General features: G+C 36.8%; 1 protein-coding gene and 1 pseudogene across 2 annotated transcripts in view; one reads left to right on the top strand and one right to left on the bottom strand.

Annotated features, from left to right (window-relative positions):
- WAPL (WAPL cohesin release factor) overlaps positions 1-25957 on the top strand; it is a 95942-nt gene that overhangs the window by 54566 nt on the left and 15419 nt on the right. For both annotated transcript variants that reach the window (XM_066242087.1, XM_066242086.1), the window contains exons 5-12: positions 13011-13106; positions 14508-14660; positions 14927-15063; positions 15752-15863; positions 18320-18547; positions 21547-21658; positions 22013-22110; positions 23245-23321. In XM_066242087.1, coding sequence (XP_066098184.1) covers positions 13011-13106; positions 14508-14660; positions 14927-15063; positions 15752-15863; positions 18320-18547; positions 21547-21658; positions 22013-22110; positions 23245-23321 — 1013 coding nt within the window. The remainder of the gene's footprint in view (positions 1-13010; positions 13107-14507; positions 14661-14926; positions 15064-15751; positions 15864-18319; positions 18548-21546; positions 21659-22012; positions 22111-23244; positions 23322-25957) is intronic.
- Positions 24097-24212, bottom strand: LOC136313785 (small nucleolar RNA SNORA23; annotated as a pseudogene).

Genomic DNA, 25957 nt, shown 5'->3' with positions numbered 1-25957 from the left:
AAGCCATGACCACACGATCACGTCAGTGATCCCAGAAGCCAGCAACCCTGCACTCAAGATAGTAGTAACCGTGGGGTTTCAAACCTGAGACCTCAGCCTCCTAGGTGGATGCTTCATCCACTGCGCCACCAACCTGTCAGGCCAGAAAGGGACGTTTGAAATGAGATAGTATAGCCCTATGTTAATCGAGAGCCTGAGAACTTTGGCATACATTTGATACTTAGTCAAAGTGTGTGTGTATTGTGTGTGTTAGGATGTTTGTAGTTTGGAATTATTTTTTCCAATTAGTAATATATTTTATTTGTGGTTCATTGGGATTCAGGCAATCCAAAAACTCTTTGCTCAACTTTCTTTGTCTTTTTCTTGGTCCTTGTTTTCTAAGGAGAGTTGGGGAGATAGACTCCCTCTCGCATATTGCCGGATCCACCCGGCAACTCCCATCTGGGGTGAATACTCCGCCCTTTTGGAACCATTCTTGCAACCAAGATATTTTCGCAGAGGCTCCATGAGCCATCCTTAGCACCTGGGACCCATGAACTTGAACCAATTGAGTCATGGCTGCAGCGGGGGGGAGGAGAAGGGAGAAAGGAAAGGGTGGAGAAGCAGATGGTCACTTCTCCTGGGTGCCCTGACTGGGAATCGTACCAGGGACATCCACATACTGGGCCAGTGCTCAACCACTGAACCAATTGGCCAGGGCCAACTTTCTTATTGATGTATTGATACTGATCTTTCTTCTTTTCATATTGATACTGTTGTGACTTCATGCTAATGACCACAAATTAATGTAAGGTGTATAGTACTGGGAATGCTTTGAAGATGGTGACCATATTTTTTTTTTCTCCTTAGAATTTTCAGTGTCTGAGATATAAAAGGAGTTCATAAATTTCTGGGATTTTTGGAAGTACCCTTCAGCAATACACACACACACACACACACACACACACACACACACACTTGAAAAGCGGTAAGCTATCAGATTTTAAGATTTCAGCCAATATTCTCAAATATTTTTTGTGTCTGTCTCCCTTTTGAGATTCCAGTTTTTGCTTGTCCTCCCTCAATCAGTGTATAAAATCATCAGGGAAGACCTGTAGTCTGACAAAATAGTCTACTTACTGTAATTAAGGATACTATACACTAGAGCAGTGGTTCTCAAAGTGTGCGCCTATGGTATTCTAGAGAAATATGGGTCTGTTTGGGGGACCAAAACACCAACAGGGTTTTTGGAGTTTAGATTTTGGGGGGGCAGAGGTGTGGAGAATTGGCTGTAAGCTGACAGTCTGTCCAACCCCCCCCCCCCCCACCTCACTTGCCTGATTAGGTTGCAAAAGGTTGTTAAGCTGTGGTGCTGGATTGTTTACACTACCCCCCATGCTCCCCAGAAAGACTCGAGGCAAGTTTCTTCTATCCTTTGTTTGGTGTAAAGTTAAGATGATATGTATGGTGTGGGTTTTCTGTACTCAACACAATTTAGAGTAAAAAGAGAGGAATTCTTCAATGTATTGATGAGGAAATGAGAATTTGCCTTCCAAATATATGCCCAAACATTGAAGAAAGCGCTAGGACACATCAGGCTCATGTTTCTCACAAACACAAGAATGGAAAACTTAACACATTTGTGCTGGGACCTGCTAGATATCCTAAATCTTACTAAGAATGTATCTATATATAAAAAGTTAACTTTTTTTTTATTTTTTAATACCTTTTTACGAATTCTAAAAAGCATAACAAAAAATGTAACATAAAAATGTCAGAATAAATTTAATTTTGTCGTATTTATTTCATTTAATTACCATAAAAGCACACTTGGACTTTATTTTTTTTCTTTAATATTTGACTTAATTATAACATTTCTCAGAAATTTGTATATAGTGTGCCTTCAATTATTTGTAGGATTTTAAATGTTCCCTGACTTCAAAAAGCTTTGAGAACCACTGCACTAGAGGAACCAAGTGGCATCTTACAAGAGATTATTTTGTAGGATTTGAGGAATATATGGATTTAAGTTGAAATTTAAGTGAAACTGAGAGGCTCAGAGCAAACGGGTGCTGTCTGTGAAGAGCTCAAGATCAGGTCAGGGCTACAAAGTGGGCCTCGGGGTCCTAAATACTTGGGAGCCTTGATGTTAAAGTAATTGTGGAATGTTGTATCCAGAAACCCCTTATTTGAAGCTCTCGCTCCAGAGTGACTTAGATTCTTTGAGAGAGGGGAATATTTTAATCTTACAGATACGATTTCAAACAGCAGAGTTTATGATAGCTTATGGTTTTAGTAAACAAAGTTTCACTGTGCATAAGCAAGCAGTAGTAGTAGTCAAAGAATAATGTTTTTATAACACTCTACATCTGTAGCCTGTTAGGCAGATAAAATATATTATGCTCACTTTGTTAAACATGTTGCTGCCCACGTGGAAGCCCGTTGCTCAGGTGATAATATTAGTTGCCCTTCTTGTTTGGGATGGGCATAATTATACTAATGTGTGTTGGGGGAGGGCTTTCGTGCCAAAAGATTTTAAAAGGAAGAGAGATCATGTCGTTCGGGGGAAGAGTTGATTATTTTATAGGAAGAGCGTGTGGAGGCAGGGCAGGGAAGCAAAGTGGAGGAGGCAGCCAGAATGGCAGATTAGGAGAAGGAATGGGGAATAGAGGTGAATACGACTGGTGAGGTAGAAACCTTTGATTCTAGGAAATTTGGATGTGTCAGTGGTTTTGGGAGCCCTGAATGGAAAGGGAAGTATTTCCTGCTGTGTGTATTTCTCGCCTGTCAAGTGCGAGCTAGGATTAAAGGTAATGGCCCACCAGTTCTTGGCTTCCTTGTTTCATTACCATCTGTCCGAAACAAATGCTAACCTGCATGGGCCAGGCGGCTGTGATGGTGGCTGTGGCAACTGATCAGACACCTGTCCATTGGAATATATTGTTCCTATTGTCTTTATAGCTGTTTTTTTCTGTTCATCTAGTCTCATGAATGGTAGAGCAGAGTTTTGCAATTACAGTTCATTTTTACCTTATCATATACATTTATTGAGCTGGATGACCTAGTCCCAGTGTGCATGAATATTCTGTCCACCCTTTTTTTTTCCCCAGTATTTTTTTCTCTTGGTTTTAGTATAGATAGTTTCTGTTGCTGCATTTTCATGATACTCTGCAATTTCTAACCACCTGTTAATCCCCCAACCAGTATACTTTTTTTCTCTTAAAGTTTAGTTTGGATCTTTTTTATTTTTTATTTTTATGGAGTCAGAGAGAGAGAGAGGGAGAGACAGGAAGGGAGAGAGATGAAAGCATCAATTCTTTGTTGCAGCACCTTAGTTGTTCATTGATTGCTTTCCCATATGTGCCTTGACCAGGGGGCTACAGCAGAGGGAATGACCTTGGGCTTAAGCCAGCAACCTTGGGCTTCAAGCCAGTGAGCATAGGATCATGTCTATGATTCTACGCTCAAGCCAGCGACCCTGCACTCAAGCTGGTGAACCTGTGCTCAAGCAGCAACCTTAGAATTTCGAGCCTGGGTCCTCTGCATCCCAGTCCAATGCTCTATCCACTATGCCACCGTCTGGTCAGGAAATTTGAATCTATTTTATAGCTTTTTGGTTACTTAACATATTCAGTGTTTCCTCTTTTTTATTTTATTTTACTGAAGAATGTAAGAAAGTAAATTGAAGGAAAAAAGAGAAATAGTAGAGAGGTTAAAGAATAGGAAAATATACCAAAATTATTAATAGAAATCATTTAAAAGAAGGGAAGTATTCTACAATAGATGAAGAAAATTTGAATTTCTTTTCACATTAGACATTGTTTTCCACAATCAGCTAGTAGATATTACTGTATCAAAGATCAAGATACATAAAGCTAAGGGTAAATGTTTGTTATTAGAAAACCTCATTTAATAAGAATGATGATGTGAGATACTGTATTTTTCATGATAGGATAAGATACAACATGTTGAAGATAGAGCAAATAGTTCAGGTCAAGGAGAAATGATTTGGAGTAAATTTGTCATAATTTGGCTAGTGGAGCCTTTTCAAGCTGGCTCTTTTGTCCCTGTAACATGCCATCATTATCTGAGCATCTCCTTTTTCTGGCATAACACAATGTTCCAAGTTCATCTTGTACCTACCTGATCTGCTCCAGTCCTAGAATCAGAGCTATTCTCTGAGGATTGTTGCATTTAGTGGGATATAATATAGAGGAGACCAAGATCTGGGCTCTAGATGTGCTCACTTCTCACATCCTATTTAAGCAGATGGCGATAAGAAGCATACATATATATGCATATATATTAACATATATTCACATATGCATATAGATCCCTGCAAATGTACATATTTGTTCCAGAAATCATGAGTCCACACTATTTCCAATACTAAGCCATCCTCCACAGGGTTCTTTCTTACCCTCTGTCTTAACCCTGACTCCCAGCAACATCAACATTTTTATTCAATCCTATAATACATTTAAAATAGTTACAGAATGTCTTTGTCCATTTCACTATAATAAATTTAGTGTGTTCAGCATTTCTTTTCAACCCTGCACATGCCCCACTTTAACCCTGCTCTTGACTGAGGATATTATAGTCAGATACTTTGTTCCTAAATTACTGAGATTAGTTCTGTCTGCTTGCCTCCTGGTTTGTCTTTCTATTTTCCCTTTAATGTGTTTACTACTCATTTGAATTACAGTTAAGTTTCCCCTTTCCATTCTTACTGATTTATTTTTTGCATATATACATAATTTTTTTTTTTTTTTTTTTTTTGTATTTTTCTGAAGCTGGAAACCGGGAGAGACAGTCAGACAGACTCCGGCATGCGCCCGACCGGGATCCACCCGGCACACCCACCAGGGGGCGACGCTATGCCGTGACCAGAGCCACTCTAGCGCCTGGGGCAGAGGCCAAGGAGCCATCCCCAGCGCCCGGGCCATCTTTGCTCCAATGGAGCCTTGGCTGCGGGAGGGGAAGAGAGAGACAGAGAGGAAGGAGGGGGGGGGGTGAAGAAGCAAATGGGCGCTTCTCCTATGTTCCCTGGCCGAGAATCGAACCTGGGTCCCCCGCACGCCAGGCCGATGCTCTACCACTGAGCAAACCGGCCAGGGCCGCATATGTACATCATTAACATGCTTCCAAAAGTCAAAATGATACAAAAAGGTAAGTTCAGTGTAGGGTCACTTCATTGAGATTTATTCTGGCCCATCATTCACCTCTTGTAGGGAATCAGCTTTGTTGTTTTCTCTTTATCCTTTTTGTTTCTTTTTTTATAAAAATTAGTGCAAAATTTCTTATTTTCTGTCATTCTTATATAAAAGGTAGCATCTATATGTGCTCTTTTGCACTTTGCTTTTTATTTAGTGATAACTCTCAGAAATCACTGTATTGGGGTTTATAGAGATCTTCCCCAGAGTATATATATTTACAATTTTTTAAAAATTTGGCTTTAGTCTGTATGTTTTTTTTCTTTAGTTTGTTTCTCTATTCTCTTACACATTTTTTATATCCTTTAAATTATTTCTTCTTAAGATTACATATATAGGTTAAGTATGTACAGTAAATCTTCACTTAGCATTGTTGATCGTTTCTGCAATTTGAAGTGAAATAACGTATAAACAAAACCAGTTTTACCATAGTTTAATTGATATAAACAGGAGTTTAAATTCCTATGGCATCTCATCAACATTATAATGAAAGGATGTTATTAGAAGACCTATATAAATTCAGTGTTTGCAAAATTTTGTATACCTAGCACATCCACATTATTATTTGGTGTAACTTTAATTGGAGATTGTTCAAAGGTTGTTTTAAGATTTGGTTCAGGCGTCGGCCTAGCGTGCGGAGGACCCGGGTTCGAGTCCCGGCCAGGGCACACAGGAGAAGCGCCCATTTGCTTCTCCACCCCTCCGCCGCGCTTTCCTCTCTGTCTCTCTCGTCCCCTCCCGCAGCCAAGGCTCCATTGGAGCAAAGATGGCCCGGGCGCTGGGGATGGCTCTGTGGCCTCTGCCCCAGGCGCTAGAGTGGCTCTGGTCGCAACATGGCGACGCCCAGGATGGGCAGAGCATCGCCCCCTGGTGGGTAGAGCATCGCCCCTGGTGGGCGTGCCGGGTGGATCCCGGTCGGGCGCATGCGGGAGTCTGTCTGACTGTCTCTCCCTGTTTCCAGCTTCAGAAAAATGGAAGAAAAAAAAAAAAAAAAAAAGAAAAGATTTGGTTCAGTTACTGTAAAAGAAATTTTAAATGATTTTTTAAATAGGTAGCTGTTGGCCTTTGGCAGGTAGCTCATTGGATAGAGCATTTTCCCTGCACTCCTAAGTTGTGAGTTCAAACCCTAGTCAGGGCACATACGAGAAGCAATCAGTGAGTGCACAACTAAATAGAACAACTAAGTGGAACAAAGAATTGATGAGTTGATGCTTCTCTCCTTCTCTCCCTCTCCCTTTCTCCTCCTCTCTGGCTTCTTCCCCTACCTCCCCTGTCCTCCTCTTCTCTCTAAGTCAATGGAAAAAAAAAAATAGCTTATTTTTCTAGTTTACCAGTACTTATCTGTTTTTTGTGGATTGTTTCCAAGTCTGTATTGTTGGGGACCAGCTTCCTCTGTGGTGGTGTTCTGCCATTTCTAGAGTATTGAAGGGCATAGAAGAAATGAGAAGGGAGAGGCACAGTGAAGAATCCTAGATGACCAAGACCCACAAGGTTACTGACTTCTGTTCATACATCACTGACTAGAACTTGGTCATGTGCCCACATAAACAGGGAGAAATTTTGGAACATCAGGGCAAGCGTGTGTCCAGTTAAATATTCTTAAAGGAAAGTGAAGGGGGGATAATGAATATTTTTTAGCCACAGGTATCTTAATGTGTTCACAGTTTCTCTTCTCATATTTTTAAGTTTGATGATCAACCCACCAATACATTATATATTTAATGGTATTTTTAGTTGTAAAAACGGACACCTATTTCAGCTGATATTTTCTTCATGTCTTGTTCTCATATCTTTTATAATATTGAATTAAATGCTAAGTTGTATTTTCACAAAGTGCCAAGTATGGGATTTTATGCTTTGTTATTTGGACTTTTTAATGGTTGTGTTCATATTATGCTACTTCAAGGTGATATTCTAATGTGACAGTGGTTTACTTTTGTAAAACTTTTTCTACCAATTATACTTTTGAAGTTATACTTACAGAACTGAGTAGTAGTATGCATTGTTCTTCAGGTAGATAGGAGTTGACAGCTTTCTCATAAAAGTAACAGTTGTACCTTTAAAAGGTTTATCTGTAGAACTTAATTGAATCAGAGAAGAAAGGTTTTTCAGCTCTATTTCTCACTTGTACCTGTGGATTGTATTCTCTTCATAGTGCTCTGTATTAACATCTTCTAAATGTCTAGTTGTTAGCATTACTGACATTCTTGGTTTTAGTTTAGAGATATCTGCAGATTTTACTCAACTATTTTAATCCTCTGGATATTTAACAAATTTTATTTTAAGTTTATTTTTATTGTAGTTTAGAACAATATGCAATTATATACTTATGCTAAAAAGTTCTGAAGAACTAAAGGTATTCTAATCTTTGTAAAACTTTCTTACTTAAACTTCCTCAGTTGCTAACCACCCATCTTTTAAAAAAAATCCTTAACAATTCTTTAAAATGCCAAATCCAGATTAATTTTTACCTTTTGAATTGCCACCAAAGTAACACACACATACTCTGTATTGTAGCCCTTTGTTTTTCCCTAGCTTATTGTTTTGTAGAGCATGCTGATTGAATTACTGGTGAGAGTGTGATTCTTTTCTCATATTTTTGAGTGGGTAAGGCTGAATGGATTCTGATTAGCTTGTTGTATTTGTTCTCATTTAGAACATAGTCTTCTTTGAAATTCAAGAATCAATTTGATAATGTTTAAATTCACATGACTTAAAAGTAGTTATTCTAATTTTTTTCCCTTTTGGGAACCAATTTAACAAATGATAGCATAATGTCATTTCTTAGCTTTTTATGAAGGAGCTCTTCTTTCATCTGCTTTAATTGTGATTCAGCACACCAGTCTTAACCATAGGCTTGGCATTTTAATTGTAAAAACTGATTTTTATCCATTATTTTTATAGAAAGTGTATTCTCTGTCATGGATAAATGCTCCATAGGTCTGTTGTTGGCATATTTTTTTCCTGGCTGTAATAGAGTGTTACATTCCAGGTTGTCTTTGTCATACTTTGGATAATTGAATAGTTAAGAATAGTATATTTAAGATGACTTAAGGCTAAAATATGTCTAAATTATCCTAAGTTTTAGAATATTCCTAAAGGGCTTTCTACTTAATTTGTTCTAAATATTCTTCTAATTAGATTGCAGAACAAACAGAATCCACAAATATTTTAACACAGAGAAAAGTTAAGGAATCTGAGCGTTTAATATGAGCGTTTGTTTTTGAACAAGAATTAAATTAATAAGATAATATACAAGCATGATGGTACAATCAGAATGACCCAGTTAGAACTTAGATAGGTTGCCAAGTGGTAAGGATAATTTTCGTTTCCCAGGAAAAGTTGATTGCTATATGATATTTTTTCAGATACTATATGTATATAGTCACTTGCACTGTGTGACATTAGCATGTAATAGTGTTCTGTGGTTTTTGTATACAATTCATTTAGGTGTGTGTGAATTGTCATACCATTTTGGAATAATGTAAAGAGCTCAGAGTTGGTCATTGTCATGCATCAGTGGCCCCCTTTGCCCAGTGTGTATTAACCACATTCAAATATTACTTTTTTACCTCACTAATTTTTAGAAAGTAGAATATATTTTCATCTGCTCTCTCTCCCTGTAATAAACTCTATATTAACTATATACAATTTTTTTCCCTTCTTTTTCCAAGTGAGAGGAAGTAGAGAGACAGACTCCCACATGTGCTCTAACTGGGATCCACCTGGCAACCCCCCTCTGGGGCTGATGCTCTGCCCATCATGGGCTGTGCTTGCAACTGAGCTATTTTTAGTACCTGAGGCGGAGGCTCAACAGAGCCACCCTCAGCACCCAGGGCCAATGCGCTCAAACCAATTGAGCAATGGGAGCTGGAGGGTAAGGGGGAGAGAGAGAGACAGAGAGAGAAGGGGAGGTGGAGTAGAGAAGCAGATGGTCACTTCTCCAGTGTGCCCTGACTGGGATTTGAACCCGGGACATTCACTCGCCAGGCCAACACCCTAACATTGAGCCAGCTGGCCAGGGTTTTTTTTTTGAGAGAGACAAACAGACAGGAAGGGTGAGAGATGAGAAGCATCAATTTTTAGTTGTGGCACTTGAGTTGTTCATTGATTGCTTTCTCTTCTGTACTTTGATCCGAGGGCTCCAGCTCAAGCCCGCAACCTTGGGGTTTTAGACCTGGGTCCTCAGCGTCTCAGGTCTACACTATCTACTGCACCACCACATGGGTCAGGCATGTACAACTTTCAGTTTACAATTCAGGAAAGTTCTAATTCGATCCACTTTCTTATAGATTACTCATTAGCATTAAAATGGTGAAACATCATTTAAAACTTTAAAATAATAGTATTACTAAATCGCCTTCTTCAATAGAATAAGCAGAAAGTTCATTGAATGTGTCCTTTAATATAATTTATTCAGTTATTCTATATATCTGTAACAGTTTGAAAAAATTTTTTTTTTTAATATTTATTGATTTTAGTGAGAGAGGCAGCAAGAAGAGAGAGAGAAAGGGGAACATCAGTCTGTTCTTGTATGTGCCTTAATTGGGGATCGAATCAGCAGCGTCTGTGCTTTGGGATGATGCTCTTAACAAATCGAGCTATCTGGCCAGGGCATGAAGAAAGTTTTCGTTGGGGTCAAAACCATAACATGAGATTACCATTTTAGGAAACATCTTTTTAAAAGATTTTATTTATTGATTTTAGAGGGGAGAGAGGTGGTGGGGAGAAGGGGCAGGAAGCATAGTTTCTTCTTGTTATGTGCCTTGACTGGGCAAGGAGGGGTCTTGAACCGGCAGCCTCAGCATCTAGGTGGATGCTCTATCCACTGTGCCACCACATGACTACCCTCTAAGGAAACTTTTAATGTACAGTACAGTATTATTAGCTGATAACTGTAAGCATAATGTTGCAAAAGAGATCTCTAGGACTTTTTCATCTTGCATGACTGGGTTCTATACTCAATGAACAGCAACTCCCCATTTCCCTTCTCTTGCTATTGCTGGCCACCATTCTTTCTGGGTTTTTTTTTTTTTGGTTTTTTTTTTTTGAGTTTTGACAACTTTAGATAGTTCATACAAGTTGAGTCATGCTGTTATTAGTTCTGTGACTTACTTATTTAGCATAACATCCTAAGGGTGTCAGCTGATGGTCTGATGGTCTTTAAAGCCAATTCAGTGCCAGCAGGAATCCCCAATTTGGAATCCCAGATTTGATTCAGTGCAAACAGGGATGCAGCATGGCTATGTGGCTGCTCAGGGGCCAGGTGGCCTTGCTGCCAAGCCTGCCTTCAGCTAGGCAGCTCTGCTGTGCTCTGTGATGGTCTGCTTCCCTCTCAGGGTTCAGACTGCCAGGAAGAGTGTACTCCCCACACCAGAGGGGAGCTGGCATATATGGACAGACAGCAGTGCCCCTGGTTCCTGATTGGTCCATTCTCTTGCAAATAAGGACACTCGGATCCTCACAGTTTGATTAGCCTAAGGGGCACAACTCTGATTGGAAGGGGAAAGCCTCAATTCTAGTGATTGAAGTAGAATTTCAGGAAACTTTTATAAGGGTTGGCTTTGTTGGCTGAAACAATGCAGGCAGGAAGTTTAGTACAGAGGCTTCTGCAATTTGCTTGAGATGACTCTTTGTAGAAATGGCTGCTAGGCTCTGCTTTTATTTACTTATTTATTTTGAGCCCAGTTAGCCACTAGGAGCCCTTCTTACAAGCATATCATAGAATTTCCTTTTATTTTATGGGTAAGTAATAATTTGGTGTGTGCGTATATCTAACATTTTCTTTATCTATTCATCTGGTGATGGACAGTTAGGTTATTTCTACTTCTTAGTTATTGTGAGAAAGTACTACAGTGAACATGGGAGTACAAATAGAAATATTTCTTTGAGATCCTGATTTTAATTCGTTTTTTCTTTTTTCTTTTTGAGAGGGGGACAAGTAGAAAGGGAGAGAGATGAGAAGCATCAACTTGTAGATGCGACACTTTAGTTGTTCATTGATTGCTTTCTCATATATGCCTTGACCAGGGGGCTTTAGCCGAGCCAGTGACCCTTTGCTCAAGCCAGTGGCCTTGGGCTCAAGCCAGTGACCATGGGATCATCATGTCTGTGATCCCATGCTGAAGCTGGGTGATACTGCGCTCAAGCTGGATGAGCCCACACTCAAGCTGGTAACCTCAGGGTTTCGAACCTATGTCCTCTGCATCCCAGGCCATCGCTCTATCCTCTGCTCCACCACTTGCCCAGGCTGATTTCAATTCTTTTGGATAAATACTCCAAAGTGTGATTGCGGGATCATCTGATAATTTTATTTTTAATGTTTTGGGGACCTCCATACTGCGTTCTATAAAGGCCGCACCATTTAAGTTCCTACCACCAGTGTTCATGGAACTGGTTTCCATTTGCATTGTCGCCAGCCCTTGTTGTTTTCTATTCTTTTGACATTGGCTGTCTTAATGGGTGTGATGTAATACCTCATTGTGAATTTGATTTGCATTTCTCTTGATTAATGATGTTGAGCATCTTTTCATATACTAGTTTTTGTTGAGGATTTTATATCTGTATTCATCAGGGATATTATTCAAGGACTTTAGAGGTGAGTTAGGACAATATATCTCTGTTTGCTTTTTTTATAATAGTACATGTTCACAAAGTGTTTTCCTGTCAGTTATTCCATTTGTTTTTTGCATTCCTTATTAGGTGAATAGAACATATATTCCAGTATTATGAAAATGCTAGGCTCAGAATTGCACATGAATACATAAATTATTATCATTAGTATTATTGATAATAATTAATACTTGTATCGCACATACTGTTTCAGGCATTCTTCTAAGTGTCTTATAGTTATTTAATCCTTACAACAACCAATTGCAGTAGAGTTTTACAAATGAGAAAAATACCGAGTAACAAGTAGTAGTAGAGCTTACTGTTTAACTGGATTTTTTTTTTTTTTTTTTTTGTGGCAGAGACAGAGTCAGAGAGAGGGACAGATAGGGACAGACAGAAAGGGAGAGAGATGAGAAACATCAATTCTTCATTGCAGCTCTTTAGTTGTTCATTGATTGCTTTCTCATATGTGCCTTGACTGGTGGGGGCTATAGCAGACCGAGTGACTCCTTGCTCAAGCCAGTGACCTTGCACTCAAGCTAGTGAGCTTTGCTAAAACCTGATGAGCCCGCGCTCAAGCTGTCAACTTCGGGGATTTGAACCTGGGTCCTCCGTGTCCTGGTCCGACGCTCTATCCACTGCATCACCACCTCGTCAGGCTAGAATAGTGGAAGTTATTACATAGTACTATTGCTTTGGACTCCACTATGTTTTGTAACATGGCATATATACCGTATTTACCTTTATAAAATTGGAAAACTTGACTAATGGTACTCATTTGGTCCCAATATTCATTTAATTTAAATGAATATGGATCTTTATCACTTGTCATAAGCTGCCCAGTTTCCACTGTGGGAAGAATGTGGGCCAAGAATTAGTAGCATGAGGAATAGAGAACATGTTGAATTAACTATGTTGATAAGTAAGTTAGTACAAGCCTGGTGAGAGGCGTAATTTTTTCTCTTGGTTGGTAATAGTTTTCCCAGAGCACTGGTTCATTCTGTGACATAATGCTACACCGACTCCATGCCTGCCATAGGCATGGGAGCATGTTGGGAATATGAGCCTGGTATAATACTGTGAATCCTGCTCTGTCTAGGGTATATTTTATGCATTTAAATCATTCATTGTGATTTTTCTTTTATTAAAGGAGACAATTTTATAATGAAAGTATGGAGACAGTTGACCTTTCTCTCATTTCTGTAGTCTCCTACAAAAGCTGTATATAATGCCAGACATTGGAACCATCCAGACTCAGAAGAACTACCTGGGCCACCAGTAGTGAAACCGCAGAGTGCCCCAGTAAGTGAACTTTACTTTTTTTTTTCACTTTGTATTTGTTTAATTTGCTATCTTTATTCATAATTTGAATATATCTGGTTTTCCTGTTTAACAATTTATTTTGGGCTTTCTAACTAAAATTAATGGCTTCAGTTTAATTCATTGGAAAAATGAAAGTTATGGACAGGATTACAGAAATTTTCATCCTACTAGTTTATAAATTTTGGGTCACTTTTTCCTTCTGATGCACATTTTGTGGAATTATGGTGTTTAGTTTTAAAGGACAAATAGTCCATATTTGAACTTCATATTAACTACTAAGAGCTGTATTGTAAATTACATCCTACATAGATCTTACAGTGGCTGTGAGTGGTTAATTTTCTTTTTAGAGGAGAACTTTTTCCTGCATCCCAGTACTACCTTTTAGTTCAAAACATATTTGTAAATAAAAGATTCTTAGCAAATTCTTTACTTCAGAATAACTGGTAGGACCATATTAATACTTAAAGATAGTGCTAACATTTCAGTCAACCGGAGCTCTCAAGGGGTGAGGTCTTTCTAACAACAGAAGTTAGGGATCGAGATCTTTCTAAAATAAAATGTATAGTTAGTTTCTTCTCTTCTTAGGTTGAATATATTAAACTCATTTTACTAGTATAAAGTCATTGTGCATATTAATAATTATATACTCTGCTCTTATTTTGGTTATTTATTGCTATTCTATAAACTACAGATTTCTGTGATTTAAAAATTCTTTTGTCTATCTGTTATAGTTTTTCTGTCCCTTTTTTTTTTTTGGTGACAGAGAGAGGGAGACAGGCAGGAAGGAGAGAGATGAGAAGCATCAATTCTTCGTTGCAGCACCTTAGTTGTTCATTGATTGCTTTCTCATATGTACCTTGATGAGGGAGGAGGGTGGCGGGTGGCGCTCTACCAGAGCGAGTGACTCCTTGTTCAAGCCAGCAACCTTGGGCTTCCAGCCGGCAACCGTAGACTTCAAGTTGGTGGCCCTGCGTTCAAGCTGGTGAGCCTGTGCTCAAGCCTGCAACCTTTGGGTTTTGAACCTGGGTCCTCTGCGTCCTAGTCCATTGCTCTGTCCACAGCGCCACCACCTGGTTAGGCCGTTTCTAACTTCTTATCAATGCTATTTATGTGTGTAAATTGTGGTTTTTATTCCTTCTAATGGTCCTGGAGACAAATAACAAATTATATGAAATGTAAGGTTAGAAAAGATTAGGAGGAATTACTGAGTGATTCTTTTGTAAGTAAAATATCTATTAATCGTACCTGCTAGTGAATGGAATTTTTAAAATATCCCTTACGACCTTTCTGAGGCTTCCTCTCATCTTTTTTCTTAAGCTAAATTTGCTAGGTAGAAGAGATTACCTAACTGAATAACTAACTGAATCTATTTTTTAATAGGTGAGGCTGTCTTCAAAGGAACCAAATCAAAAAGATGATGGAGTTTTTAAGGCTCCTGCACCACCACCCAAAGTGATAAAAACTGTGACAATACCTACTCAGCCCTACCAGGATATTGTTACTGCATTAAAATGCAGAAAAGAAGACAAAGAAGTAAGCAGCTGTCAAGTTTTACTGCACGTGGATAGAGTTTTGCGTGTGACATTTAGCCTTTTAGTGTCTTGAACAAATAACAGTAGACTGATATTCACAGTTTTGAGTCAGGAACTTACCCTAGAACTACCAGTGTTTTAAAAATATATCTTATAATTCCTACATAATAAATGATTTTATTCACTTTAGTACAGCAAGCCCATAGATTTAACTAAACATGCACGTTCACAGTTACAAAAGAGATGGACTTATCTTTTTCTTGGCAGTTATATACTGTTGTTCAGCACGTGAAGCACTTCAATGATGTGGTGGAATTTGGTGAAAACCAAGAGTTCACCGATGACATTGAGTACTTGTTAAGTGGCTTAAAGAGCACTCAGCCTCTAAACACACGTTGCCTTAGGTAAGCTCTTATTTTTTATTTGATAATTGTATGTATGGGATATAGCTCATTAAAATTTTCCAAGTGAATAGAGTTAAACGCTTCTGATTTTGTTATTTTGGATGTAGTTTATAGCCAGTAATAATAAGTTAAAATGTGATTGATTTCTTATAAGGGACTTGATTATACATGGACAAAGGAAAGTTGGATATTTATAGTTTTTTAATATACTATTATGGGCTTCAGTGTCCAGTTCTTGAAAGAAGTGTTATGCCAAAGAAGCTTTTAAATTCTCTTTCAGTCTAGAGTTTTAGATGTGCAAGTGATTAATTTGATTCATTTAAGCATGTTTTAGTTTGGGTAATCTTTTGCATGCTATAATGGATTAAAATTATCCAGTCAATCAGAACATACCTAATCAAATATTATTTATAGTCTTCATTATGAAAAATAGCTGAGACTTTGTTTTAATTGTAGTACTAATGTAAGAAATAAACTAAAGATGATCATATATTTCTATAATATACATGATCACATATTATACATAGGTAAATTTTTAATAATTCGGTTTTCAATGCTTTTTGTACTGTGATCTGTACCGGCAGTGTTTTGGCAGCCCGTCCCCATTTGCTTGTTTTGGTATTGTGCAGAACAAATACTAATGTACCAGGTATTTTCAGTCTCCCTAACCTAATCTGTTTTCTTCTAGTGTTATTAGCTTGGCTACTAAATGTGCCATGCCCAGTTTTCGAATGCACCTGAGAGCACATGGAATGGTAGCAATGGTCTTCAAAACCTTGGATGATTCCCAGCACCATCAGGTATTTTTAAGTTTCTGGGGTTGAGAAGCATTATTTTAAAATTCTAATCTGTTTGGTTATTGACAAATAAGTGGATATCCACATATAATATTTCCTAAATATGGGTTAAGTTTTATTTGCTAAAATACAGAGCTCTATGTCAGAAGTTATTGCTTAATAAATCATTTAAGATTTTCTCATGACATTTTTTCCTCTTGTCAATATATAATATTAAAACATTGCCTGACCAGGCAGTGGCGCAGTGGATAAAGTGTCGGACTGGAATGTGGAGGACCCAGCTTTGAGACCCTGAGGTTGCCAGCTTGAGCACGGGTCATCTAGTTTGAGCAAAGCTCACCAGCTTGGACCCAAGGTCGCTGGTTCCAGCAAGGGGTTACTCGGTCTGCTGAAGGCCTGCAGTCAAGGCACATATGAGAAAGCAATCAATGAACAACTAAGCTGTCACAACGAAAAACTAATGATTGATGCTTCTCATCTCTCTTTGTTCCTGTCTGTCTGTCCCTATCTGTCCTTCTCTCTGACTCTCTCTCTCTCTCTCTCTCTCTCTCTCTCTGTCTCTGTAAAAAAACAAACAAAAAATTATTATAGCTAACACACCGTACCATACTGAATATTTAATTCTATGAGTATTGATTTCCTCTCATCAGAATGTACTGGAAAAAATTTTCTATGGATATTGAATCTGGGACATAGCTCATTGTGAAAAAGAATTCCATTTTTATTTTGACTTTGATGCTTTTTCAAAATAGATAATAAAGTTCAGTTTTAACATTTTTGAAGTTAAAATAATCATTACTAATTATTATCAGTAGTGATATTTTGAGATGACTTTTTTATATTTTTGTTCAAAGAAATTGTTTCAAATGCAGAATAGGAGACATAATCTACTACTCTACTACTGTGTCTTCTGAAACTGAAAGTCCTGTACTTAACCCTGAGTGAGGATAACTCCATCACCAGGTTGTAACAGATACATAACAATGAGGGGAGGAAATAGAAGAGAACTGTTAATTTTCAAAAGTAATTTGCTGTGTAAGCATTTAGTCACTTGGTCTGAAATCTCTCTTCTTTTGGGGATTTAAAGTTTAAATCTTTACATAGTTAATTGTGTTTCTCTGCACTGAAATAAGTAAAAGTACAGTATATCTCATATGTTAGAATATCCTAACATAAACCTTTTTGTTATTTTTTTATTTTATTTTAATATTAAGTGAGAAGCAGGGAGGCACAGACTCTCAACCGGGATCCACCTGGCAAGCCCACTAGGGGGTGATGCTCTGCCCATCTGGGGCGTTGCTCCATTGCTCAGCAACCGAGCTCTTTTAGCACTTGAGACACAGGCCATGGAGCCATCCTCAGCACTTGGGGCTAACTGTTCCATGGACCATTTGATCCATGGCTGCAGGAAGGGAAGATAGAGAGGAGAGGGGAGGGGTGGAGAAGCAGATGGTCACTTCTCCTGTGTGCCCTGACTGGGAATCAAACTCGGGACTTCCACAAGCTGGGCTAGCGCTCTATCACTAAGCCAACTGGCCAGGGAGGGTTTTTTGTTATATTAATGCTTACCTAAACTACACTTTCATTACTTGTAGATGTTAATAATTATTGTAAGCAAAATGTGTTAATTATCTGATTTGAATGATTTTGAGAACACATTTTATTTTTCATTACTTGATTCAACCAGACCTGATTGGTTTATTTTAAAGAAATTGATCTAAATGTGCTTATTTGGGCATCTTTTATATATTGACACAAACTCAGTTGTGTTTATTTTATAGAGAAAAGTAGCATAAGTTTCTGCTACAACAGAATTTTAAAACACATTGATTTTATTTACTGAAATTTGACTTTATTTAATAATAAAGAATAAGTGTGATTGTATTGTAGAATAGGATTATACAGTCAAAGCTGAAAAAAAAATGTTCTGTAGTCTGACTGGTGGTGGTATAGTGGATAGAGTGTTGAGCTGGGATACTGAGATCCCAGGTTCGAAACCTCAAGGTGACTCACTGGCTTGAGCCCAACCAAGGTCACTGGCTTGAACAAGGGATCTCTGGCTTGACTGGGGCCCTGAGTCAAGTCAAGGCACGTATGAGAAGCAATCAATGAACAACTAAAGTTGATGCTTCTCATCTCTCTCCTTTCCTATCTCTCTTTCACATACATGCACACACAATTTCTGTCAACTCTGTGTAGCATGGGATGGCCTAAGAAATATGTATTTCCACTTATATTCCTCCAGCTTTGGAACATTCATGTGTGGAGATCTGTAGAAAGCAAAAATTTAAGCAGCGTGCTTTAATTCATATTTCTAAATAATATTTTAAGTGGTCAGGATTTCAATGAATAAAACATTTTTAAGGTTTCCACCATGTGAATGAATGTCAAAATGGTCTTATTTCCTGAAATTGCCACTAATTGATTACATCAATTTTTTTTTTTGGGATCTGTTGAAGAATCTGTCCCTTTGTACAGCTGCCCTCATGTACATATTGAGTAGAGATCGTTTGAACATGGATCTTGATAGAGCTAGCCTAGACCTAATGATTCGACTTCTAGAACTGGAACAAGATGCTTCTTCAGCTAAGCTACTGAATGAAAAAGACATGAACAAAATCAAGGAAAAAATTCGAAGGCTCTGTGAAACTGTACACAACAAGCATCTTGATCTAGAAAATATAACGGTGGGTTCCTTCCTTCCATTATAAAATAAAAATTTCAGAAAGTTTTTAGTCACAGCAAGTTTGTGACTTTGGACAGATTTAACCTAATGGTTTACAATTCAGCAAATACTCCTAAAGTTTAGTTCTGAGCATAATTCTGTTCCCTGCCCAAAACTCCTATACTAGCCCATCTGTATTTAGTTTTTTGCCAGTAAATTTTTTATTGCCATTTGCCTAATCCTTTTCTCTTATATATTCTTTTCAAATATAGAAACTACATTTAAGCTAGTAGGAATTTGAATTCTTACTCTCTTTGAGTTTCAGGAATAAGGATTCAGAGAATTTGCAAGGGCCATTTTCAGTGAGCATTCACTTATTTTAGAGTATCTCAGGGTGTTCTATTAACTGCTTCAAGGGACCAAGACTCTTGAGGGAAGATTCCAAGGTATCTGCCCTCCCTGGAGCATTGTCCCTCATAATCCAGGTCATGGCTACCCTTATGCTCAACACATTATCTCCAAGTTAAAGATGACTATCGCTTTTATGTCTTTTTCACTTATAGAATCAATAATATTTCCCAAGATTACTGGGCCAGTAGAAGATAATTTGCTGTGTTATTTTTGGAAAAAATAATAGTATTTGTTTATGTGTCATTTGACTTTTAGGTATTTTCAACATCAAAGCTGTAAACTGTTTTGTTTTGTTTTTCTACTTTATACTAAACTGTAGGCTGTAGCAGTTGCCTCAAAAATTATAGAATGCTTTGTTGTGCTAGCCAGATGTGACTTAGGGATAGTGCTCTGTTTGGTGAAGGTAGAGTAGGGAATTTGGGTAAACTGGGAATTGAGGGGAGGAAAAGCAAGTTAACATTAAAAGGCATGATACAAAATTGACACGAACTACTAATAGTACTTCCACATATTAATTACAGTTAGACAAATATGGATAAAAGATTACCTCACTAAACTTTTTATTCTATTTTTAAAATATATTAATAATTATATTCACTTTTAATATTTTTGCAACATATATAAAATTTTAATGATATAAAAGAATAAATCTTAGTCTATAATTTTTATTTGCTGCATAATTAAATAAATGTACCTTTATGGTGTGTGTTTTTTTTGGTCTCCCTTATTATTCAACATTTAGACTCATTCCAGATATTTGGTATTAAATAACATGATAAACTTGTTTATTGAATTACCTTCAGGGTTTGTTAACTTTATTAGGGTGGTAAATACCAGCACAATAACTTTCTTACTGTGTTAAATAGTTTACTCACATGATTAAAACTAAAACTAGAGCACTCAGGTTGCTAATTTTAAAATGAATGTCTTTTTTTCTTCCTAACTTAATATCAGTGTCTTAAGTAGACATTGTTTGTATAGTGTCTGTCCCCCCATACGGAAGTTTTCTTTTATTAATTGCTTAATTTCTTCCTTAAAATATATTGCTGCTCCTGGTGTGCAATGGAAAGATAATATAAAACAATATTAAAATGTTTTCAGATGTAATTTAAATAACAGAACTAACTGTAGCTGAGTATAATATTTTGATTAAATGATTGGGTTGTGCTGTAAGTCTTTGAGAACTATTCCAGTTTGCTAATTAACACTATCCTGAAAATAGCCTAAATTATAAAACAATCCTTTTTATGGCAATAGAAACAAATGGTAAAGTCCCTTCTTAGCCTAAAAACTTTTGAGCTTTTGCTATATTAACATCAAATTGCTGTCCCCTTTCTTCCTAAATAAGGAAGCCTCCTTAGGCTTCAGCTTCACTGTGACTCATGAGCTAATGTACCTCAACTGATCTTATTAAATTACTATTCCAGGGACTTGGGCAAAATGGAATCTGTTTTTGTAGTATTGAGTTCTAGTTCTGTATTCTTTACCTTCATCACCACAGACATCAACCTTGTTAAAGATTAGACTAAAATATTTTAGATCTCCTCTAAATCTGTAATACTAAGATTTGCTAGTAAGATGTGTTTTTTGCACTTCTGAATACCTATTTTATATTCAGTTCCAAATAGGCCAGGAGGACTTAATGTAAACTTGCATCTTTAAAAGAAAAGGAGCTTTGGGAAGAAAAGCAGGTCTTTTCAGCTTTGCGAATTAAAACATTTCTTTTGTTATGCTGAATTTCCTGTTGTAAGAAGAACCAAATTGTTCTTTGGGGATGGCCATGTGCTTTTAAAAAAAACAGTAGAAAAGAAAATAAAGGCAAAGAGAAAGAAAAATTTGTCAAGTTGTAAATATGACTTATTGTTTTGTGCTTCCTCTAGTGGTGGTCTTGAGTAATTTATATGTAATTTTGTCATGGTGGCCACATGATGTGTGTATCTAAACTGCTAACTTTGCAGTATAAAGTTTAAGCCTGATAAATTTGAAATGCTAAAAGTAACAAAAGATTTTTATTTGGAATAGATGTTACATATAACAATAAGAAGAAGATAAGCAAATGTGCAGGTAAATAAGAAAGGAAGAATTGACAGGGAAACAATATGTGAAAAAATGTTGGTTTACTGTAGTTAGAAAAATGTAAACGAAAGCAATAAGAAAACATTTAAAGTGATTAGTGTTTGAGGATTGAGGGCAACCCAAATTTTGCTCCTGGAGTATTACTTGGTTTTGCCCTTGTGGTAAATTAATCCAATTTATTGATTACAGCTAAAGTACATGTACACTTGAATTCATCAGTCTCACCCTTAAGCCTGTATGTATACCATAGGAATAAAGCCAGTATGTATATATTCTTGAACTGATAATTGATAGACTTTTAATAATGGGCTTTCTCTATGAAAACAAGCAATGGTTAAAAACATTTCTTCAGCTTAGACTATTGAGATAAAAATTAAACTCACTTCAGTTTTATTTATAAAAGCATTTACTGTATTATAAAGAATATTATGGGCTGGTAGCATGCAGTGAACTTTTCTAAAAGAAAACAGCCTCCGTAAGTACTGCCTCATTGCTAAAAGTGAATTTTCATTAATGGTACTTCTGATTTTTTAGACTGGGCATTTAGCTATGGAGACACTATTGTCCCTTACTTCTAAACGAGCAGGAGACTGGTTTAAAGAAGAACTCCGGCTTTTGGGTGGTCTGGATCATATTGTAGATAAAGGTATGATAAATACATGTATTATTTAAAAGCCTGAAGAAAATATTTTATTTATGTTTTAAAAATAATTTCATCATTTTGAAAAGATCTGTTCTTTAGTAGCATGTTGCAAATCTAACTTTTTAAAGGAAATGCCGTTAATGCTTTGAAATTGGGAAGTTATGGAAATAAAATAATTACAATAAATTAGAGTCTTACACATCACAACATCCCATAATATAAAACTTAGAATAAATAATGTTCAGGGAAGTTTCTGCATATTCATAGCATGTGTACAGATGGCTTTTCATGTTATTTAAGGGGGAAGGTACTGAGATGTTGAGACATAGTAATTTGTATCCATTTCTTCTCTCCTAGTGAAAGAATGTGTGGATCATCTAAGTAGAGATGAAGATGAAGAGAAACTAGTAGCCTCACTGTGGGGAGCAGAGAGATGTTTACGAGTTCTAGAAAGTGTAAGTATAGATAACTATTTGGGGGAAGTTATTTAACCTTAATTGTGACTGAGACCATCACATAACTTATATTACATATTCTAGAGTTTAACTTTTTTTTAAAACAAATTGAAATTATAATGCATACTTTGAACAGGCAGTGTTATTGAACAAATTAAATGACTAGTTAGGTAATTTAAGAATATATCTATGGTTGTTCCATACAAAACCTTGCATGTCAGGTTTATTTATATTGCCAAGTAGTTTCATTCTTTCCTTAATGTGGAATTCTGCTTAAATGTATTAACTTGTTTAGGGAAAATGATAGTTAAATGCAGTCAGGTTTTTGTTTTGTTTTTTAATTAATAAAGATTTTCTTGCTTTAGCCATTATTTGAGTCAGATTGTTTGTAATCACAGCTTGTAATAATATTTTTTGGTGTTGAAGAATGATACTGTTGAACTGTGTGTTAGATTTGTTCTTTGGCTTTTATGAATAACTTAACCCCATTCAGTGTAGATTAGAATTTATGCTGCTGTTGAATTTCAGGATGCATAGATTGTGTAATTATCAGATTAGATTAGCTAGATGCTTTTTGAAATTTCTGTGGGAAAATAATCTATTGTAATTAAATGTTCTAGCATAGTTGAAATTGAAATTGTTCCTTCAATTTCAGTTGTGCTTAGGTATGTTTGATAAACATATATATAGCAGTAGGCAAAAGTAGGTTTATAGGTGTTCATATGGCAATAATATAAATACAAGAATAAAATGTTTTGTGTACTCACAACTGTGAACCTACTTTTGTCCGCTCCTTTATAATTTTTATCCTCAATGAACCCACTTAAGAACCTGATTAGTTTGTTTATAAGACAGAATTTGCTCTTTTCTGACAAAGTGTGTAGTAATTACGGTGAATGTATAGCACAAAATACATTAATTATGAAGAAGCCATTATAACAGTGATATTTTAATTTTGTAATAAAGTGATAGCTCTATTATTTTAAATCTGGAACATGTGGGTTGTTACTTCTTATGTGACAAGGGCTGAATCTTCACATCTTTATTATGTCTTTTAGACTAAGCATAGCATGTTATATGTGAGTGAATGAAAATTGCAGATTGCCATAATCATTTCACAATTTTTCCTTTTAGGTAACAGTGCACAATCCAGAGAATCAGAGCTATTTGATAGCATATAAAGATTCACAGCTCATTGTTTCATCAGCCAAGTAAGTTTTTCTGAAATAACACTTTTTATTAAAGCATTTGGATTGACCATAAAGGAAATACAATTGTATCACCTGCCTTCATACAATACTTCTGTCTGTCGAATTCTGTATACAGATGCAGTACAGCATAGTGCAAGTTAGTGTTTTCTCAGATCTTTACGTAATTTCTTCCTCCCCCAGTGCACACACTCTCAGCTTAATTTCCATGACATTAGGCTAATGCTGTCACCTCAGCTAATGCTAGTGCCTCTTTCTAATATCTTTATCCTAATTATTGATAGCTCTGCCCTAGTCGTCTGGCGTCTAGTCTGTCTAGTACAGTACCACAGGAGGTTAACCTTCCACAAGCCTCTGCTTTATTAAAATAATCCCAAACTCCAAATCTCCATGATTCCTTACTGTTTTTGCATATGTCCAAAGTCCTTAGTATAATATGAAAGGCCTACTCACTACCTGTCTCAAGTTTATCTTTTTTTTAACCTCTTATTTTGGAGAATTTCAAACACGACAGAAGGCGATAAAATAGTATAATTATTCAGCTTGAATAATCATGAATCATGGCTAGTTTTGTTTCCATCTGTAACCCTGTCCATTCGTCATTCTATATTATCTTGAAGCAAACTACAGATTTCATATCATTTTATTTGTAAGTACTTGAGTATATAAAAGATGACTCTTAATATAACCATGTTACTATTTTCTTTCTTTTTTTTTTTAGTTACTATAGATATCTTATATTAAATTCCCCCAAGCTATACAGTATCACCATTCCCAAATCTGTGTGGGAATTTGGAGACTGGCCAGTGAAAAATTATGTCCGTGAGACAACACTAGACCTGTACTATGATCCCAACTTTGTCTTTGGCTGCATAATCTTTGCCATGTTACTATTTTCATACTCTATAATTTATTAATTACTTAATATTATATGTCCAATTTTTAATTTGCAGGTCTCAAATTTGTAGTAGTGTGTACTTTCTAATAATTTTTTTTAAGTCTTGTGGCACACCAGTTTTTGTTGTTTATTTTATTTTTAGGTGAGAGGAGAGGAGATAGACTCTCACATGCTCCCCGACCAGGATTCTCCTGGCAACCCCTGTCTTGGTCTGATGCTCGAATCAACCGAGCTATTTTTAGCACCTGGGGCTGTGGCACTTGGACCAACCAAGCCATCCTTAGTGCCTGGAGCCATTCTTGAAACAGTTGAACCACTGGCTATGGGAGGGGAAGAGGGAAAGAAGGGGAGATAGAGGAGGAGGAGAGAAGCAGATGGTCACTTCTCCTATGTGCCCTCACTGGGAATTGAATCTGAGATGTACATACACTGGGCCAACACTTTATCCCCTGAAGCCACTGGCCAGGGCTCTAATAGATAATTTTTATTTTTCATTTTTTTGGTTACAGAGACAGAGGGACGGACAGACAGGGAGAGAGATGAGAAGCTTCAGTTCTTCCTTGCGGCACCTCTCCTTAGTTGTTCATTGTTTGCTTTCTCATATATGCCTTGACTGGGGGGGGAGGGGAGGGAGGCTACAACAGACCGAGTAACCCTTTGCTCAAGCCAGCGACTTTGGGTGCAAGGTGGTGAGCTGTGCTCAAACCAGATGAGCCTGTGCTCAAGCCTGCAAACTTGGGGTTTCAAACCTGGGTCCTCTGTGTCCTAGTCCGATGCTTTAATAGATTCTATTAATCTGTTAATTTCCCCTCCATCTCTTTTGTCTTGTATTTTGCAAATTTTGTATCTCTTGGTACCATCAAAGCATGTATTCTAGCTTTTTTTTATTTTACTGTTTAATCCTTTCTTACCGGAGTATTCTTGCAAGTTAAATTTGTTTCTTATCTTTAAAATATCTCTTGTATATTTTATGACTCCTGACAAGGACTTTCTAAAACAGTGTTTTCCAACCTTTTTTGTGCCATGCCCCACCTTAACCTTTCTAAAATTTTTATGTCCCCCCCTATGTAACATACATAATTTTTAACATTAAAAAATTGATTTGTTCACTTAATAAACATAAATGATAGGTTCTAGGAAGAAATCACTATGAAATTGTTAACAAAACACAGTAAGTAAAATTTCAAAACATATAATGAAAAACAAATTTGAATTCCAAATAATTTTAATACAGATTTTTCTATATTAATTTATTATTTTAATTTAGTGTGATCCTTGCACTTGATGCTTGCTGCACAGAGATTTTATAAATAAAGAGTTTAATATTGATAAAAATAAAATCAAATACTTACCAATTATATCTATGCAATATATATATGTATATTTATTAAATCAACGAGCTTTTACAACAGTTTTGACTGACACTTATTTCAAATTAACACCAACTGAATGATGCGAAACACTACAGAAGTTGCGATGGGCCAATTAGGTGAGAATAACTGCGTTGTTTAGCGAGTTTTTAAAACGTCCGGGGTTCTCCGCGGCTGACGGCACACTCCACGGTGAACCCAGGACGAAGTTTACTTGACGTCGCCAATCACCCAGTTGATATTTTGGTCTCGTCAAACGAAATTATACTTAATAATTATTTACTGCAATTATTTAAGAATTGCATTTTTTGTTAAATTTGGCACCGATATCTAGCATTGCATTTAAATGGCCCGGGGCGAAAGAGTTAAAG

Source organism: Saccopteryx bilineata, chromosome 9, assembly GCF_036850765.1.
Source record: "Saccopteryx bilineata isolate mSacBil1 chromosome 9, mSacBil1_pri_phased_curated, whole genome shotgun sequence".
In the NCBI taxonomy this organism is placed as follows: domain Eukaryota; kingdom Metazoa; phylum Chordata; class Mammalia; order Chiroptera; family Emballonuridae; genus Saccopteryx; species Saccopteryx bilineata.
This window is presented reverse-complemented; position numbering and strand designations above follow the sequence as displayed.